Here is a 20,812-nt window from a genome sequence, read left to right on the forward strand (position 1 = left end):
GCACACACACATACACCTGAGTGGCAGCTGGGGTTTCAGGCCACTGAAAGAGCTCCGTGTCATGCTTTCCAGTCAGCCGGAGACAGAGCCATGCCTATGGGCTGGATCTTGGCTATCACTTGATGGGAACGGCATGGTGGCCAGTAGACTCGAGTTTCTCCCCGTTTCCTGGCTGCTCTTTGGCTCTACTGGGGTTGCTGACTGTCACATTTTCCTTGAATACTGACTCAAAGCAAGCAACACTTCATAGAGTGCTGACTTTCATAAGAACTCAGGAAACGGAAGAAGTGACATCACAATGACCTCTAGATCCCTTTATGATCACAATTTTTAAAGAAAAGATCTGTTTCTGAGAAGATCTTAACAATTGGAGATATGAAAACAGCAAGGATGACTAACTGAAAAACAGGAAAGAAGTCTAATGAGAACGGAGGACAGCGAAGGTAGGCTGCTTGGAAACACCAGGGAATTCAGCAGCAGACTGACCTCCGCATGCCTGGCCGCACGACTGCCGTAACAGAGCGGGGGGAATGTTCTGTTTACTCCACTTGTGCTTCTGTTTGGCCATCTTCGCCTTTCCAATTAAAAAGGACACGTGTAAGATATGAATTGGGCCATGGCTTACCAGTGGAGGACTGTCACTGTGCCTCAGCTAGGGTATTCCTGTGCTTCTCAGAACAGACACCAAGCAGGGGGGCGGCAAGGAGTGTGTGAATGGCGTGAGGAAGGAGTGACAGCCTCCTGAGTGCAGGCGCAGCCCTGCTGGGTCTGCTTACGTTTTTTACTATGAAGGGGTCTATTCTCTCTTTTTGTGTCATGTAAGTAAGCGCTTTCCAAAAAGCGTCGACGCAGATTGTTCTAATTGCTCTAAATGATCCCTCAGACACCAGCAAATCACAGTCACCTTCCTGCTACTGTGGCCACCAGGGGCTGGGGAGTCATTTTTCTCTTCCTTCAGTGGTCTTATTTCATCCTCACCTCCCAGTATTTTTGTGATGCAAAGAGACGTCTGTGTTTTCTGCGACAGGTGAGAGGAGTATATATAATAACTTGGGAAGGGCTGGGCACCGCTGATCAATTCTGTTGGTCTCACTTTGGCCAGGATGTCAACAGGGCTGTGGATTACAGATGATGAAGCTCTGGGCATAGCCCTCAGGAAATGCAGATGCCTGTGCAGAGGCAATGCTGGCAGGAGGGGAACGGCAACTTGCCACTCTCCTTGGATCCCAGGGCATGAGGTTCTTCTGGCTGTGCCTCGATGCCAGATGAGCATGGGGTGAAGAGGGCAGCTCTGCTTCGATGGATGCCTCCAAGTTCCCATGGAGGGGTGGGGAGCAGTGCATCACCATGATGCCTTGTCTGCTGAGGGTCAGGGTCTTCAGGCCCTGCCACGTGAGACCCACAGGGGCACCTACCTGTGATATGCAGCCTCCACGACTCGGCTTCTCCAGAGTGCCAGATACACAGGTGGCATTTCATGGCAGTGGCCACTGGGCCCCAACTCCTTTCTCCACACACAGCCATTTTTTAATTGTCCATGTCAAGAAAGCTACCTTCCTACTTTGAACTTTTTCCCCTTTTAGCCAAGAATGTTTTTCTCTTACAACACAGAAGCAGAATGAACTTCCTGCTCTTGAAATACTGGATGTATGTTTGAGGGTATCGTAAGGCTTGCAGTCCAGACAGTGACATTCCAGATACACCCTCCACTCCTGGGTACACTTCACAGAGGCTGGCTGTGTCTCTGGACTACACCTCAGAGGTCACCTGCTTTCTGGAAGGGTCATGCTTACCTCTGCTGGTGCTGTGCATGTAGGAGACAGCTGTGACTGGCCCTGTTTGCCCGGGCAATGGGGGAGGGGCCTGTGCCGGGGACAAAGGGAGGGTCTGGCCACTCCAGCCCAGGGCTGGCCACCTCCATGGTATAAATATCCTTGTGAACAAAAAAGTTCTAACAAGTACCAGTGCACGGAGAATATTTTAAACCACAACTAAGAACTTCTGGGAGGGTGGTTCCTAGGTCCAGGGTGGAAAAGCAGCTGAACACATGATAGGATTTGAAGAACCATCAGAGGCGGCCTTCCACTTCTGAGAACAGTTCCTGTGAATCACCTGATGTGCTCTAGATGAAATAATTCTATCACAGAGAGTGTTTGTCAACCCAGCTGCAGCTACCTGATTAGCTCTAAAAGCTCTGGATAACAGAAGCAGAGCTCTAAAGAAAGTTAAGTTGAATAAAATGCTTCCACTTCAAAGAATAGGGCTTTTCCTTGAAATGACCACATGGATTGACCACTTCCTCTCATTTACTGTCATCTCCATCCTCCGCATGCTATTTAGAGAAGGAAGGCTGGAAGCAAGTGACAGGTGTGGCAGTGCACAGCAGGGAGGCCTCTGCACCTGGCCCATCAGGATGCCGGTATGCAATGTGACTACTGAGTGCCTTCTGCTTAATTACTCTCCAGAGGCCCCCAACTTTCGATAGAGACCCAGGAGCTGGGAGATGACTGAATCTGTTAACATGACACTGAAGGACTAACCCAGAAACATGAGCGTGACTATTTTTTGCACAGCTGGGGGGTGCTGGTGGGGTGGGGCAGAAAACGAAGGAGATGACACTGAAAAGTAGAATCACAAGCCAAGTGCCATAAGCAGATCACATTTACTGCAAGCTGCCCTGCTAGGTTTTATCCCAAATCAGAAAGAAAAAGGAAGAATATGCTCACAGATTTCTAACCACTTCACTGGTATAAGTTTTCCTTTATACAGATGAGAGATTATCCTTCTAAGCTGCAAGCTGGTAAATGAGAAGTATAAAATGTCTACAATTAGGGTAGATGAAGATCACTACACTGGGTGTCACTTATATACCTGCCTCTGTTATTACAGGCACAAATGTGTGGGGCTGTGTATAACTTTATGCATATTAGGAATACAGACTAAAACAGTAATTTCACAATGCAAATAGTGCCAAGCCACAAAAATATTCCCAGAGCATCTTCTTTTTCCTGCACTTCACAGAAAATATTTCCATAGACACTTTTCAGCAGGCATCTACAGCTAGTTTTCTTAAAACAATAATTTTAGCACTACATGGTAAGCCATTTGGAAGCCATTTGACCTACGCAATAAAACAAGGAAAAATAGAGATGTCACTTGGCATACACTGAAACATAAAAACAGAGAGAGACTCTTGAGTCGAAAAAGTATGTTCTTCACCTTAGTTCAGGTATTATTATACAAAACATGCTCAGGGAACCCTGAAAAAATCCAGAGGTGAACACTGATAGTGATTCACACACGTTCCTTCTTTTGATGTTGACAATTCTTATATTTTTAGGGTGCTTTACTGTTTTGTAGCTCTTTCCTTCATTAATGTATAAGGGAATTAAAAGGATATCAAACTCAAAACAGTTTAATTTAGCTACTTGTCTACTGACCAAAAACTTACTTTTCTGGGAGAGGTGTTAGGGCCTCGGGCAGGAAAGAAAGTAAAGCATAGGCTCCAGTGAGCCATCGACCGGCTTTCTTGCTGGCTGCTGTGTCGGTGGGCAAGAGGTGGTTCTATTCAGAAAACCTGAATACTTTCCAGATGGAAACAAATAATGGCTGCTGAGATGGGATTAACAGCAGTGCTGTGGAATCCTCAGGAGTCAACTAATTGAGAAGCTGACTCTGTCCAGATAACCCTGCTTGACAACTTCCTTTGGGAATTATCCAGTGGAACTGGTAGTATAATCATCTTTGTTGAGAAGGAATGGTCTCAAAGAGGATACTCTATCTTGTAAGGTTTGCTCTTGATATTTAGAAACAAGCAGCAAATATTAGCTCCAGGTCAATGCTGAGATCGTAAAACAGCTCTGCATTAGTAACCCTTTCCAAAAACAAGGAATGGATTTTCATTTGTGCCTAGTTTTGGGTTTAATTAAACATTTTCTTGGTTCATACCATCTAGTAGGTGTTACTTGAAACCAGAAATGTTCTTCATTTTCTATCAACTATGCAGACTTATACGAACCCAATGGCAAAGAATTTCAAAAAGCAAAACAATTTAAACCTGTTGTCCTTGCCAGAAGCAAAATGTATGTCACACAAGACCCCACATAAGAACTACTCATGGTTTCTCTGCCATTCAACACAGCCCCGCTCCAGTCCCTGATGAGTACAATGGGAAAATCTCAGCAATGCAGAGCAGAGCAGCATGGACAGGGCAGGACGCAGACGAGAGGACACACACACACCAGTCATGAGCACGTGCTGAGGAGGACAACCATTCCCACTGGCCTGTTACTCTTCAGACCAAGGACAGGCAGGCGGTCAAATCAAAGTCCTTGTTTTAGGGGAACTAGGTCCTGGGGCAAGAGAAGCAGCATGAGGGGATGTGTGCGAGCACAGACGTCCTCAACCTAGGTGAAGGACATGGTCAGAGCGAGGAGCTGTACCGAAAACAGGGGTCAAGGCAGTGAGGTTCCTATTTAGCTGATGGAAAAGTCAAAGCTGGAAGCGGTTCTAATGAATGAAACACTGTGGCTGCCACAGGGCTACCACTTCACGGGCTCCACGCTAATCACAAGCCATCTCATTTGGGAGGTATGGTCAGCTAAAACTTGGTCCATGTCTTTGTATTTCCAGAGCTTCTGAATAAACGGATGTACTACAACCTGAAAATGTCCTACTTCTTTATTCTTTTGAGAGGGAGTCTCACTCTGTCGCCAGGCTGGAGTGCAGTGGTGCAATCTTAGCTCACTGCAGCCTCTACCTCCCGGGTTCAAGCAATTCTCCTGCCTCAGCCTCCCGAGTAGCTGGGACTACAGGTGCGCACCACTATGCCCAGCTACCTTTTGTATTTTTAGTACAGACGGGGTTTCACCATGTTGACCAGGATAGTCTCGATCCCTTGACCTCATGATCTGCCCACCTTAGCCTCTCAAAGTGCTTGGACTACAGGCATGAGCCACCATGCCTGGCCAACATCCTACTTCTAAACATGATCTATCAGGATTATAAAAGTTAATTTTTATTTGGATAAATTTTAGGTTCATTTTTCTACCAAGTCCATGGCAAGGTATTCTGAGCTTGTATAGTATGAAATTACTGGGATTAATTTGCTTTTAAAAATAATATTGCCTGATCACTCTTATATTGCCTGATCACCCTTATATTAATTTGCTTTTAAAAATTATATTGCCTGATCACCCAAAAATAGTCCACTTACTGAACCATGGTTTAAAATAGGGCAACAACTGTAAAGGACTCATTTATTAAAAATGAGAATGGGCAGATGCTGGGCTGCCTGGGCGGGGGGTGGGGGAGGCTCCTGTATCAGCAGCTCTGTTGGCTGTCATGGATCTTCTGGGCTTGGCTACTCTTGGGCAACCAGGGGGTCTAAAATGGAGGGACAGGGAAATTACCTGTCCCCTCTGCGGCTGAGGATCAGTTTCCCCAGTGTAGGAACCCACACCAAGCCTGAACCTAAAACATGACTTATCTTCTGGGCGGCACACTGTTCCCCTCATCAACCGAGAATGACAGGAGCAGGTGGGCCACAGAGAACAGAACCTGGTGTTTGTTGGTGAGTCCATCAGGATGTCTCGGAACCAAGTACAATTTTGTGAGTGATTTGCCTCCAGCCTACTTCAACCTGCCACAGCTAAACGATGTCCCTTTGGATGGTCACTGATGTAGAGTGACCAATGCCTGTGATGCTTAATAAAGTTTCCGATCATGTCACTTCTGGCAGTGGCTCCTCTCCCCTCAGTTTCATTTCCTTCTTTCCAAGGCCTCATTTCGTCCCCTATTTAATTGTCATGAATCTTTGGACTTTGGAGCTGGAGGGAACCTTTAAGAATTATCTGATCCAGAACTTTCCATTCTCAAATGGAGACTCTCAAGCCTACAGAGGGAGCAGCATCTGCCTGAGTTTCCACAGCTGCCAGGCAGCAGAGCTGGGTTCAGGTTTCCAGCCTTCCAGTCCATGAACCTCCCATTATAACACCCTGCCTCACAGGACAGAACGGACTAAAATCAAACCAAACTCCTGGACACCTGAAAATAGCTGCCAGCCACAGAACCCCATGGATGAGCACATGTGCTGTGCTACACACTGAAAAGAATCTGGGGGTGGAGAGTGGTCAGGGAATTTTTGAGGCAAATTGAGCGTAGACAACTTCTGCCCATCAAAGCATGCGCTCCTCCATCCCAAGTTTTAGTTCTCCCCTGGCATATCCTTTTTCGGGTCATTTCTGGCTGACCACGTTCTGTGGAGAATTTGGGGGAAGGCTGTCCACCAGAGCAGCGAATACTCACTGTTGATGGTACCTGCTAGTGCATTAATATTATTCAGTCCAACAGTGGCCCCAGCCAGTCCTTGCAGAGTCCCGAGAGAGGTCAAGGAGTTCATGGCTGCACCAGCAGTGGAGTTTGGGGTCGAAGCAGCCACTGAAAAACAAAAGGAAGACAGGAAAGTGGGGAGAGAAGACGCAAGGTGAGTGAGAGCCAAGAGAACTAGAAATCCTTCTGTCACCATCTCAGTGGACGGAGTTGAGGAGCTGTGCTTGTGCCTTTCGTGTGAAGGACATATGGGACTGTACTTGTGACAATTTTGATAGATTTGGTGATTAAAAACATCATCATAGCGTGGTTTTGCCAGTACAACAAACACACACACTCATTGCTGGGTGATGGGGAAAAATCTGTGAATGGGAGGCCTGTCCAGCCAGGTTTATACATAACAAAGTTGGCAATAATTCTTTGGTTTCATTATTTGATAATATATATATATTTTTTAAGCCTATGTGTGTAAGATGGGCCTTTATTTTTCCTTCTTGTACTGTCTTTAGTTTTGCTTTGAAGCTTTTGCTAGCCTCAAAATGACAAGCAAAGTGTTCCTATTTTTCTGTTCTCTGGAATAAACTGTGTAAGACTGAAATTAATTGTCATTTAAGTGTGTGGTAGAACTTGCTAGTAAAATGTTCTGGGATATGTCTTCATGGGAATATTTTGAAATACTGATTACATTTCCCTAATAAATGGGATGATTGAACTTTTTTGTTCTTGAATCAGTTTTATTAGTTGCTGCTTTCTGGAAATTGATATACTATTTTCAAATTGATATATTGTTTTCAACTATATATTGGTATAAAGTTACTCATAATATCTTCAATAAACTTTTGCAATGAAAAACATTTAAACATGTCTCATTCACTTGGTCTACCTGATCTGGAAGTTCCTGGAAGAAGCATGTGAACATCTGCTGTAATTCCAACTCCTCTATGTAAATATGTTTTATTTTTGGAAATGATCCTATCTTCTGGTGAAATAAACCTTTTTGGGACAACCTTTTTGTTTCTAATTTTTCCTTGAAGTCTGTTTTTTATGATGTTTTGTGTATAAAGCACCAGTTTTTTTGGGCTTTTACAGTGGATATCTTTTGCCATCTTTTTACTTACCTGTTTATGTTTTAGCTACATCTCTAATATACAGAAAGGTTTAAAAACAACACAGCCTGATAACAGTCTTTTAACAGCAGCATTTAGATTTTGTCCTATTTGTTCTGCTAATATTACATTTCTTTCCTCTCCTTTCTTGCTGTCCTTGAGGTTTCTCTTTTAATTCCATCGCCCCCTCTACTACTTTGGAAGTAATGCATAGTATTTCTATTCTTTTGTACATGGCCATAAAACCTTTAAGTCATCCTTAACTTATCAAATCAAAGTTACTTATCTTTGCTCTTTGCCAGAACAATTCAAGGACTTGAGAATACTTTAAGGCAGAAAAGCTCCCTCTGAACCCAGGTGTGGGATATTCATGCAATCATGCATTTTAGTTGTAGCTTGGTTTTCGTTTTTTTATTCAGCACATCATTATTACTCTTTATAGCACATATTTAGATTTGCCCACATATTTACCACTTTTGCTTGTTATTCTTTCTTCTTTCATCTGGGTTATTTATCCTTTAAAGTTATATCAATACCACTTTCTTTTGTGAGTGTCTATTGGTGAAAAAGTTTTTCAGCTTTGGTTTGTGTGAAAATTATGTCTTTATCCTAGTTCATGCAATATTTTTTTCCTGGACTTTTGAGATTGACAGGTTCTTCTTAGAACATTTTACAGCCTTCTGACTTCCATTATTACTGTTGAGATGTCAGATACTGAGGTGTCTGTATTTCTTGGAGGATGGTTTTTCTCTGTTTTAAAGATCTTCTCCTTGTCTTTGGTGTTCTGCATTTATCACTGTGGTGCTTCCAGGTTTAGATTGATTTTTATTTTCCCTGCTTGGAATTCTTCTGGATCCCTCAATATGTGGATTTTTGTTTCTGCCTTTTATCAGTTCTCAAAGTTCTTGGTTATTAGCTGCTTTTATATTGACTTTCCCCCATTCTCTCCTTTCCACTAGGAATTTAGTTAGACCTAAGTTAGATCTATTTTGTGTCACTTAACCTGTCATGTTCTGTTCTTCGGTTGGGTGTCATCTCCAAAATCTGTGTTCCAGCTCACCTCATGCTCTTTCAATTGTATCTAATGTTCTGCTAAACTTACATATCCATAGTTTACAATTTGATTATATTTTTTCATTTCTAGAATGTTATCCATGTGCGTCATTTTTCATAATCACTTGCTTTTTCATTTGTCAAGTTCTTTTAATATATAAACATATTAACTTCATTTCTGTTGTGTGCTAATAATTCTAGTATCTGAGGTCTTCGTAGATGTATATATGGTATCTAATAATGTCCCTGCTATTTCTTACTTTTGGTACTTGGTTTTCTTGTATATTTTGTGGTTATTTTGGTTGCGAGCTTAACTATTTTTGGACTTTATTTCTAAGGGTAATTTGAGGCCTGGGTTGAAGATGGGTTCTTTTAAGAACGACTTACATTTGATTCTGCAAAGTGCTGGAGAAATCTACAAGCTGGGGATACTTTAACTTCATAGCCTAGGGTTTTTGACCATTCAGATAAAATCAAATTGGAATGTAAACTCATGTGAGGGATGGTTAATTGTTAAGAATTATCAGAGGGAAATGCCCCTGGCGCTGCCTACCACTATGTTTTGAGATAGGCAGTTTTCCTTGTAGTTTTCTAAAGGGGAGTACTTCATATTCATCTTTACACTGAGAGTTAGCCTTTTGGGGTTTCAGGCTTCTATGGGGAGGTTCTCCTATTAAATACCTGACAGGAGCCTTAGACTTTTTCTATTCCTTATGGTTGGGAAAGCTTTGAGAACAGATACTTGAATTTACTTGGTTCACCAAATATCCTTAAGAGGAATGCCACCTTCATGTTACCTCTTCTCTGAGTTTTCTCTTTCACTTAATCATTGATTTATGAGTATTTTTGCTAATTGACTAGTTATTGATATCATTAAAATATTAAAAAAAATTATTATACATTTTAGGATTTTTCCCAGTGGGAGTTTTGGGAAAACCTACACTGCCAGAAATAGAAGTCTCTCCTATGTGGGGTATTTTCCAGAAACTGTATGGGATCTCACTCTACATGTAATAGTCCTTTCCAGATTGCTGTGTCAGTAAGTAGTGTATTCAAAACTATTCCTAGTACTTGTTTGAATTCTAAGCCAGCAATAAAGGCCCGAACATTTTCACACTATTTCAGGGAAGTACTTCTAAAAGCATATCCGTGGGCCCTCTCTCCAGTTAAACAAACAACCACAGCAGATAAAAATGATAAAAACCAACCAATTAAAGTCTCTGGAAATTGTCCTAAGGTATCTACATGAAGAAATATTTTTCTCAAGATTTATCAAATCTCAGCATGAACAGCAAGCATCTGTGGCATGTGAGCTACAACCCACAACCTGCTCCCTTCTCTGGTACAAATACCCTCCTCTGAAGCTCAGCACAAAGGAAACTCTACCCTGTGTGGGTATGGGCAAGAAGATGGGGCTTCCCCTTACCACAGCTCCAAATATACAGGATTATGGTTTCTCCCAGGGAGGAGGAGACCACCAACACTGACAATTCACAGCTCTCACCCCTGCCAACTCTGTGGCAGAAGCTCTATTCTAGGCCAAGAAGCAGAGATGTCCCTTCCTCAGCCCAGCCTCTACTCATGGGGTGGAAGCTCTACCCCAGAAATAGCATTCTGAGAGCACTGACTCCCATTCACCCCACCCATCTTACTCACTGGTGGAGGGTTTATGCTGGGAGAGGCAAGCAGAGAAGACCAGTTGCTCCCATGCTCTCACAGTCCCCTTCTTGTAGATGAGAAGTATCATTCATAGAAAAGCAGGCCACTGTCCCTATACCACCTTCAGTGCAGGGAGAGATAGGACACAAGAACACAGGGCTCTGTAACTTTCCCTAAGGAGAACTAATTTATTTGGAACACAGTATGGGAAAGTTCAAGACTAAGGCACTGTTAGAAACAAGAGAAACTGTTGGTGAGCAGTTAAGAGTAGGCAGTAGCTCCATGATAGCAAAGTAGACCAGCTGAAAGCTTAGCAGAAAGAACAGGGAAAGGGACAGCTAAGAAGAGTCCTCCTGGGGTCAGAGGAGGCCTCAAGGACTGGCTGAAAGAGCATCCCTACAAAAAGGGCCCAACTGCAATCAGAGCAGACTGTAGAGACAATTTATGCTCCAGGGCCAAAAATAATAGCCTTCACTCATCTTCAGTGGTTCGCTCTAACAGCTAGAAGTGGAAACAGCAGAGACACAGCAGCCAGAAACTTAACAGAGATCAAGCCAAGAGGCAATGAAAGGGAGCCATCTGGAAGAATTTTGTAATTTAACAAAGGAAAAATAGGAATGTCACTTATAGCCCAAGGATGTGTCCTCTGAGGAGGGACAGAAGAGGCACAATGCAGGGGAAGAGACTTCACTGAATTATTCTTGCTAAATCACTAAGGAAATAAACACAAATGAGAAGCCAGTCAGGAATGGTTATGTGTAGTGAGTGGGTAAGGAGGATTAATTAGTACCCAGAAGTTGCTGTAATAACTACATTGTCCCATTGTGAACAAAAAACTATGATATATGCAAATGAACAAGAACATGCAATCTGTACACAGAAAAACACAGGAAAAACCAGACAGCAGACAACAGAAGTGATGCCTAAGAGTGCCCAGATGTTCGACTTAGTGGACAAAGACATGAAAGCAGCTATTATAAATATGATAATCTAAAAAACCATGCTTAAAGGATTATAATTACAATGTTTCATCAAATAAAGAATGTCAACAAAGAGGCTGAAATTATTAAAAAAAATGGAAATTCTTTTTTGCATTTTACAAAGTAAATTTATTTCCTTCAACATTCGTAAGTCAACACAGTACATGCAAGTAAGTAGGACAGAGGCCATTGGCAATTCTAAGAAAATCACACCGCCTAGCATGTGATAGACATCTGTCAGGCAAATGGCAGCATTCTGAAATTTAACTTTCAGTTGGAAAGTGATGGAAATAAAAATTAAACTAGACAGTTCACCATATAAAAACAATTTTAAATGAGGGTAACTGCAGTAATCTGCAAAACACCTATGAAACTTTAATAAATAAATGTGACCTAAATTGAACTGACAAGTTTTAATGGGCTACATGTAATTTACTTGTGTCCTGATTAAAAAAATGAAAGTTCTGGGGCTCAAAAGTAAAGAACCAAAATGAAAAATTCATCATAGGGCTCCACAGTTGGTTTGAGTTGGCAGAAGAATGAATGAACTTGAAGATACATTGATAGAGATTTTAGTCTGAAGGACAGAAAAAGGAATGAAGAGAAATGAACAGTGCCTCATAGAAATATGACACACCAGTAAGCACACTAACACACATGTAAAGTGTGTAATGTGTGTACCAAAAAGAGAAAGACCAGAAAAAAAATTTCAAGAGATAATGGCTAATAATTTCCCAAATCTGATTAAAGACATTAATCTGCACATCCAAGAAAATAAATGCTAAGTAGGATAAACACTATAATCTATACCCAGGCACATGCCAGAAATATGTTGAAAGTCTAGGAGAAAATCTTAAATGGAACAAGAGAAAAATGATTCATTATGGACCAAGTAAGATTAACAGCTGACTTCTCAGCGCAAACAATGGACCAGAGGTCAGTAAGATGACATATTCAAAGTGCTAAAAGAAAAAAATACCTGGCAGCCAAGAATACAACCAGGAAAAATATCTTTCAGAAACGAAGGAAAGTTTACCACACAAGCAAAAAAAAAAACCTGGTCGGACCCAGTGGCTCACACTTGTAATCCCTGCACTTTGGGAGGCCGAGACAGGCGGATCACCTGAGGTTGGGAGTTCGAGAACAGCCTGACCAACATGGAGAAACCCGTCTCTACTAGAAAAAAACAAAAAACAAAAAACAAAACCAAAACAATTAGTCAGGCATGGCGGTACATGCCTGTAATCCCAGCTATTTGAGAGTCTGAGGCCAGAGAATTGTTTGAACCCAGAAGGCAGAGGTTGTGGTGAGCTGAGATCATGCCATTGCATTCCAGCCTGGGCAACAAGAGTGAGACTCTGTCTCAAAAAAAAGAAAAGGAAAAAATCTTTGAAAAATGAAGAGGAAATAAAGACATTCCTGTGTGGACAACTAATGATGAAATCCACTGCCAGGAGACATGTCTTACAAAAAATACTGAAGTTCTTCAGGCTGAAAGCATAGGACTCAAGAGAGTAATCTGAATTTATACAAAAAACACCACCAATAAATGTATGTAGCTAATTATAAAACAGTATAATTGCATTTCCCCTTCTCTCTTAACTGATTAAAAATCATTTGACTAAAACAATGTGCATATAGCTATATTGTTGGATCTGTTAACATACAGAAATGTAACATTTGATAATAGCACAAAGGAGGCAAGTGGGGGTGGAGCTATATTGGAGCAAGGAAATCGCACTAGATAGTAAATGGAATCTGCAAGAAGACATGAAGAGAGCCAGAAATTATAAATAAGAGGGTTACAAATGAACTCTATAACTATACACCAGCTCTCCTTTAGTCTTTCAGTTTCTTTAAAAAGAGTTAAAGATGGTCATATAAAGTAATAATTACAACAACATGTATCTAAATAATAGAATGAAAAGGGTAGGAGAGGAAAGAATATATAGGATGAACAATTCTATATGCTACTGGAATTAAGATTATAAATCTGAAGTAGATTCTGATAAAATATAATCTCTATTATAAACACTAGAGCAACTACTAAGAAAATCAATTTAAAAAACATTGAAGACAATCATTAAAGAAATTAAAGTGTTATACTAGAAAATATTCACTTGCTACAAAATAAACCTGCAAAGGAAAACTGGACAAAGACATGGGACAAAGAAAACAAAAAGTAAAATGGCACATGTAAATTCAATTGTATTCATAAGACCATTAAATGTGAATGAATCAAACAATCCAATCAAAAGGCAGGGATTATCTGACTGGATTAACATCAATGATGACAACAATAACAACAATGAAGAATGAAATGTAATGATATGCTGACTATAGGAGGCACACTTTCGATTCAAACATATAAACAGGCTGAAAGTAAGAGGATGAAAAAATATGCATCATGCAAACTAAGGTTCTGGACTTACTATATTCACGAGACTAATATAGATTTTAACAAAATTTTAGAGAGAAAGAAAATGGGGTCAAGTGCTCACATGGCAAAGGAGCTAAATATACTATCGTGAAGTATCTGTTTTTGTCCTGATGAAATGTATCGAATAAAATAACTCCAGTGCCAGTATGTAGTGACAAGCAGAAAACTCTTATTTAGAGCTCTATTTTTCTTTTCCTCCCTCAGAATCTTCATTCAGATGTAAGGGAAGGGAATGGAAAGGAACAAGCTGACCAGATAAGATATCCTCACACAGTATAGAAGAGACGGAGCCAGATGGGATGAAGTGTGAAGTGGAGTAAACTGAGTAACTAGACCAGGACGTTCTAGCACTCATCTGAGAAACATGTACAAGCACCTGTGTCAGGAAGTCCCCAGAGGTGGCTGCCATTCATGCTGATGGAAAAGTGTGGGTGGCAAAGAACTAAGATCAATAACCTGGAGACAAGCTTGCTAACCAGTGAGCAACACCAGCTCCCTCATGGCGAAGTGCTCCAAGGACCAGCCGTCGTGCTGACAATGGGGCACGGCCACTGTAGTTGCTGGAGAAACAAAACACAAGACAGGTTGTTGCTCTCTCAGTCTCTGCAGCCTGCATCATGCAGAAGCTCAACTTACAGCACAGACCTCACCAGTCTCCACTTTTTTGCACTGTAACTGGGGAAGGTTACCTGTCTCTGTGGTGAGTAGGGGAAGGATCATGGAGGTTGGCTGCCATGGGGCATCACTGAGAAGGGCAGGAAAAAGGGTCCTACTAGCTCAGCCCCATTGCAACTGAAAAATGAAACTAGCTCTCAATCAAGAACATAACTCTATAGTTTTTCAGTAGAATCTTAAAAACAAAAGCTGGAAGCCAAATGGGTTCATTAAGCCTGACTCCCCTGGACTCAATCTGTTCCCTCATCTCCCCAAGCTTCTGTTTCACTGTCTTTAAATGGACGAAGAAAAAAGGTACCGAATTTACCGGGTTTTTGTAAAGATCAAATAATCTGTGTAATGAATTTGGCACTGTCTTTGGCATGGCTTCTGCTGGAGGACCTTCTTCCACCTTGTAGGAAATCAAGGGGAGGGCCCTGTATGCTAGGCTGTAACCTCTCTTCCTATGATGTCCACACTGTGAACTGCCAGCCCAGAGATGCTGCCTGCTGCCCCCTCATCCAGGGACATCCAGAGCAGTGCCCATCTGTGCCCAATTCTAGAGTGCTTCACCTCAAGGCAAGGGAGAAGAGGCGCTGGAGGATGCCAGATCTTGATCTTGTGCTCAGGGATGACTTCTCAAATCCTCCAAGTTTCCAAGGTGAGTCTGCGAAAAGGTGTGTGGATGCCACAGTCTGCTCTCACATGGATGACTCCCAGTGGTGATGGCAAATAGTGAGTTGGAGAGAGAACCTGTTAGGCATAGAACACGCACATGGGGGAAGCCTAGCTCAGGGGGCCACGGGAGAGGTGGAAGCAGCTTAGAAACTCCCTGGGCCCATTTTGTTATTGATGACAGTGAGTCAATATACAAATTAGGTCTTTTTACACCCTGGTTTCCTATTTAAAAACTGGGAAACTGGCTACAGTGAACTGGACATTCATTCTCACTTCTTACTATGCTGTTTTTGGACAGTCCCAGTAGAAAGATGAGGAAAAGGTAAATAAAAAGAGGAGGAAGAATCAAGCATGAGACTGAGAAAAATTAACTAGATGACTTGTCTTAAAGTGGAAAGACCCTCTGCATGCTGCATCATCATTCAATACTTTTAAAATTCACCCCAATACACATCTCAGTTGAAGAGGATAGCTCTATTACACATCTAGCCACCTTTAAGAACCTTTTGAATGTTAACAAATCATCTATTTAAAGCATAGGAGAAACTCCAGTTTGTCACACAGGCCACCTCAATCAAGTACTTAAAGACTACATGTTCAGCAGATGCACAGTCTCTAGAGAAAGAGACCCTAGACAGAGATACATGTGGTGTCACCAACACAGACTCTCCATTTCTGCACGGGTAGACTGGCAAGATGCCGCCTCAGACAACCATCCACATTCTTCCCGCCCCAAATTCCTTCAGCCTGTGCTGAGAACTGTACCCTATGCTTTCTCACATACACATTTTACAGAATGCCAAAGGGGCAGCTCAGGAGAGAAGAGATCTGTAAATGTTGGCTCATAATCACCCAGAATGCCTCTTCAGCAGAGGCTGCACCATCCAAGCAGGAGGAGGCAGAACAAAGCCAAGAGGAACCCACATGGAGGCTGCAAAGCACACCTCACCTTGCTCACGCAGTGACTGCATTAATTTGTATACAACACATTTTAGGCCTGTTGTACCACTAGTTAAAACCTATCAACCAGGCCATGGACATTCAGACCAGCTGGCTTGCCAGGAAAGAAAATGGTCGAGCAGTCAAGGATGGCCATGTTTTTATTAGCTCATGTGGCAGACAAAGTCTGTGCCCTTTTTTGAAAACCATGTGTGGGGCAGGGTGGAGTGTGGAGAACAGGAGAAGCAAAGTGGTCCTGGGAGACTGGTGGTGAGGATATGCCCACTTTGGCCTGGTCACAGAAGTTCTTTGTTTGACCAGGAAAGCTCATTGTTAGAAAACTCCAAGTTGAGTAATCTCAAACACTAATCCCAACTGAGAGGATAGGATGGGCTCCTTCTCCTCAGAGCTGTTCTAGGTCTCCACCCAGAAGAGACTCTTGTCTTAGGTTAAAACTGTAGGTCACAGACTGAGTGCCTAGGTCATTGGGTGCTAGATCACCTAGAATAGCTGCTGTTCAGTATCTTAGAGCTGAGAGCCGGACCCCCACAACCAGTGCAGAGCCTTCTTTCTCTTCCTAATTCCCACTGACAGTAGTAGGTAACAGTATGTCTTTCAGATGGGTCTTTTACAGAAGGTGGGATCCTCTCAGGCAAACTGTGAACTAGACTGGAGTCTTTCCCGCACTTGAAAAATAAGCAGAGGCCCAGAGTACTGAAGCGACTGGCCCTGTTGCACGCGTGAGGGACGAAGGATGGGCACCAGCACCCAGGTGTGGGCATGAGAACTCCAAGAGGAGGCCAGTGGCCTTTGCCACATAGGGATACAGCAGTTATGGAAGGCCTATTTGGAAAGCTTTCTTAAATCAACCCAGATAAATTTCCAGAGAGGCAAGGATATGAGCTCTACTTTCCAGGAAAAAGTTCTTTTCTCTGCCATGTGGATAACCTGGACCACCTCCCCGTGGTCCCTCACCAGCCTTGGATTTCCCATGGGAGGAGGGGTGACTAATCAGACTGGTAGAACTGGGAAGGACCTGCATTTACTGGGCCAGAACTGGGGGAGGAACACAAGAGTCAAACTAGAAGATGCCAGTGTGTGTTTTACAAAGGCTTTCCAGTTCTCTCTTCTCTCTCTGTTCCAATGGCTCCATTCCTGGATAGGACCCAAATAAATTAAGCTTATTTGGGTCCTAAGGGCCATGTTTGGAGCGGGAACTAAGAATTACTGTTAGGTTCTCTGTTCACCCCCAAGCCAAGCCAAGATATCCATGTCCTAATTCCTGGAACCTGTGACTATGTTAGGTTACATGGCAAAGAGAAATTAAAACTGTAGATGGAATGTGCTGTGGTTTTCTTGTATTCCCCAAATTTCATGTGTTGGAAACTTAATCCCCAATGTGGCAATATGGAGAGGTAGGGCCTTTAAGAGGTGACTGGATCATGAGGGCTATGCCCTCATGAATGAATTAATCCATTCATGAATTAACAGGTCAAGGAATTCATGGGTTATATAACATGAATGGAACTGAGGCTTTATAAGAGGAGGAAGAGTGTCCTGAGCAAGAATGTTAGTATGCTCCGCCCCCGGCCATGTGATGCCCTGCACTGCCTCAGGACTGCAGAAGCCCCATTCGCAAGAAGGTCCTCACCAGATGCACCACCATGACCATGGACTTCTCAGTCTCCAAAACTGTAAGAAATAATTCCTCATTAAAATAAATTAAATAGTTTCAGGTGCTGTGTTACAAGCAACAGAAAATGGACTACAAAAGTTGCTAATCAGCAGACCTTGAGATGGGCAAGATTATTGTGGATAATCTGGGTGGGTTCTTGTAAGTGGAAGGAAGAATCAAGAGAGAAAAAATCAGAGATGGCAGCATGAGGATTTGCTGGCTCTGAAGATGGAGGAAGGGGCCATGAGCCAAGTCAAGTTGGTGGCCTGTTCAAGCTGGGAAAGGAGACAGATTTACCCCTAGAGCCTCCAGAAGGAACACACCTGCTGACACCTTGACCCTAGCCCAGTGAGTATGCTGAGTTCCTAATCTACAGAACTTCAAGATAATAAATATGTGTTAAGCCATGAGGTTTGTGGTAACTTGTCATCTCAGCAACAGGAAACTAACATTCTCCAGCTCTGCTGCTAATAATGAACACAGCTCAGGTGTGAGTGCTTGCCACATGCTGCTTATTGCCAGCATGCGTGCAAGCCCATTTAGTCCTTTACAGTTATCCTGTGAAGTGAAGTGGCGTGTGGAAGGTCACACAACTCTCAGTGGCAGAGCCAGAATTAAACCCAGTGTTATGTTGATGTGAAACTCAAAATCCTGTTTCGCGTCTTGTGTCTACCTAGTGGCTACTGCAGACATTTACTTATAAAAGCAGTGAACTTGCCCTCACTCAGATTTGCCTTTAAATTTTTGGCTCTGTCCCTTCCAGTCTGTAAGAACTTGGGCCGTCTACTCCATTCAGCTGAGGCTGGTATTTATCCACAAAACAACAGTAATGTGCCCTGCCTCTGTGGATGGGTGTGACAATCCAAGAAAGCGTCACCGATATCTGATACATAGTGGGTGATCCGTATACATGTGTTTAGTCTATATCTGAAGGAGAAGAATCTGGGTATTCCGTCCTCAAAAGAGGAACTGCATCTTTTCACTTCATTTTACAGCACTTGCAATGAAGATTTAACATTTTCCTCCCCAGGGAGGCGACTGCATGGATGATGACTAATTTTGCAGCCTTTCTCATTAGTCGGGTCATTAGGAAGGTCAGTCTGTATGTATCGTTTTCAGAGCATCCTGAGGAGGGTGACCAGATGCGAAAGTTGAGTTGAAAGAGAGTGAGCTGGTAACAGTAAAACTGAGCCTAGAGAGGTAAAGACTAAGGCAAGAAACAGTCTCAGGTCTTGACGTGAGAAAGATATTCTTTGCAGCTCAAGAGATTCAAATTAGGATCAGTAGATGAAAGCTGTTCAGAGGCAGATTTCAGTTGGATACAGAGGGAAGTTGGCTAGGGAAAAGAAGTCTTCCGCAGTGAGCCGCACCGCCTCTGAGGCACTCCAGTCCCTGTTTGTGGGGTGAGAAAGCAGACACCTCCAATGTATACCAAGGGGTTTCCGCAGACCCCGAGGCTAGGCTTGATGGCCACAAGGTCCAAAAAGCCAACTTCTGAAAAGCTCTTATTGTTTCTAGTAGGGCCAAACACATGCTGGCTTCATCTCCTGGCAGAGAAAGAGAGGACTCCATAAAGGCAGGGTTCTAATGCTTCCAGGCAGAACTCTGGTGGAGACTCCAATTTCCACTGCCCATAGCAGAATAGAACAATGTGAAAATCCCAAGTCAATTTAGAGACCAGACAGCAAAGGATCTATATAAATACAAGCGCCATTAAGCTTAAAGTAGAAATAGCTTTTACTTTCTGTCCCAGGAAAACCTATACAGCAGCTGCCACACCATGCACACCCAACTCAATCCTAAATGAGCAGATCACAGAGAATGTCACCAAGAAAAAGACCACAGTAGTGTGGTGTCAACTCCCTCTGGCCCATGGCCCTGGGCGGTGGATCCTCTGCAGGCCATTGGGTCGGTCGTTGTATGGGGAAGGTGGGCCCAATCCTGTCCTTTGGGGGTGCTGTAGCCATAGACACATTTAATGGAGAAAGTCATTACTGTAAAGTTATACAGCCTCGAACCTCTGGCATCAGCACCATCTGGACTTCCGTCACTCCCGCTGAGCCGGACGCTCTGGTTATGGGGCTTGGGCATCTGAGTTGAACCAGCCCTTGGGTGCTGCTTTTCATGCAAACGTTGGGGAACCATGGGTCTCAGGACCCTCCAGTACAGTGCTGTCATATTGCACCCTGACTGGGTGAAAACTAGAGTCTGAGGCATGAGAAGGTGAAAGGATGCAGGGAGGGAGAAGGTTCTGTTTGTGACAGGAAAGAACAACAGTCACTGGGCACCAAGGAACCCAGAGTCAAAAACTAGGTGAGAGTGTAAGTTATGGTTCTGTTCTTCCCAAGGAAAAGAAATCCCACGGAAGCAGTGTGTTGAAGAGCAAGGATTTGCTTGTCCGCTTCCCTAGAACCTGTGAGGGTGACTGGCGCAGTGGGCACTGAGCGGGCATCTGCAGAGTGGAGGAAAGGCTGGTGGATCCACCGAAGGCTGAGGTGGCTGAGCTGGGTGCCCTCTCTGGCATATGTGGAGACTACAACCCGGTGGACGAGGGCCTCGCACTGTACCTCCTGCCGCCGCCTTGCTGGGGCTTCTCATGACGTGGCTGAGCATGGGGCTCTGCCCAACACCCTCATCAAACCCTTCCCTTCTGCTTATGTGCCACAGAAAATGGGGAGAGCCTCAGAAACAGTGGGTGAAGCCAGTTGCTGCTGTGGTGCCACCAGGCCAGGGCCAGAGAACCCCTCCGTTCCTCTGACACAGCTCCAAGGCAGGACCACTGAGGGCGATGCTCAAGTCTCAGGCAGGAACGGGGCAGAGGCCAAGTGAAAGCCCATCCTGGAGAAGCCCACCACCCCTTGCCGGAATGGGAGTAAGGCACGCACGGGGGCTCAAGTGGGTTTCTTATTCTTTGTAGAATGTGGGATGGTGAACAGGATTCTTGATTTGGGGCGACACTGCCTGCTGAGGAACTTTGGTATTCCTCCATCCTTCTAAAGATTTCAGATCCAAAAACAGCAATGAGGAGCTTATCCATCTCTCACATTCACCACTTCTTTATTAAAAAAAATTCCTGGCCGGGTGCGGTGGCTCAAGCCTATAATCCCAGCACTTTGGGAGGCCGAGGCGGGTGGATCATGAGGTCAAGAGATCGAGACTATCCTGGTCAACACGGTGAAAGCCTGTCTCTACTAAAAATACAAAAAATTAGCTGGGCATGGTGGCGCGTGCCTGTAATCCCAGCTACTCAGGAGGCTGAGGCAGGAGAATTGCCTGAACCCAGGAGGCGGAGGTTGCG

At 43.5% G+C, this 20,812-nt stretch overlaps 1 protein-coding gene and 1 long non-coding RNA gene across 31 annotated transcripts in view; both read right to left on the reverse strand.

Annotated features, from left to right (window-relative positions):
• The window catches only part of CELF2 (CUGBP Elav-like family member 2), a 325,875-nt gene that overhangs the window by 13,589 nt on the left and 291,474 nt on the right, over nt 1-20,812 (reverse strand). For 16 of the 30 annotated variants that reach the window (XM_017507118.2, XM_017507114.2, XM_017507117.2 and 13 more), the window contains one exon: nt 6,319-6,438. In XM_017507118.2, the coding sequence (XP_017362607.1) occupies nt 6,319-6,438 (120 nt within the window). Of the gene's footprint in view, nt 1-6,306; nt 6,439-20,812 lie in introns of all 30 variants that reach the window. The other 14 variants (XM_037730912.1, XM_017507102.2, XM_017507092.2 and 11 more) reach the window with 1 other exon arrangement.
• LOC119468022 lies at nt 12,517-20,685 on the reverse strand. The gene is made up of 2 exons (XR_005196655.1): nt 14,796-20,685; nt 12,517-14,128 (listed from the first exon to the last, which is right to left on the reverse strand). It is a non-coding gene; the product is annotated as an uncharacterized LOC119468022 (long non-coding RNA).

Source organism: Cebus imitator, unplaced genomic scaffold (assembly GCF_001604975.1).
Source record: "Cebus imitator isolate Cc_AM_T3 unplaced genomic scaffold, Cebus_imitator-1.0 Scaffold368, whole genome shotgun sequence".
Taxonomy (NCBI): domain Eukaryota; kingdom Metazoa; phylum Chordata; class Mammalia; order Primates; family Cebidae; genus Cebus; species Cebus imitator.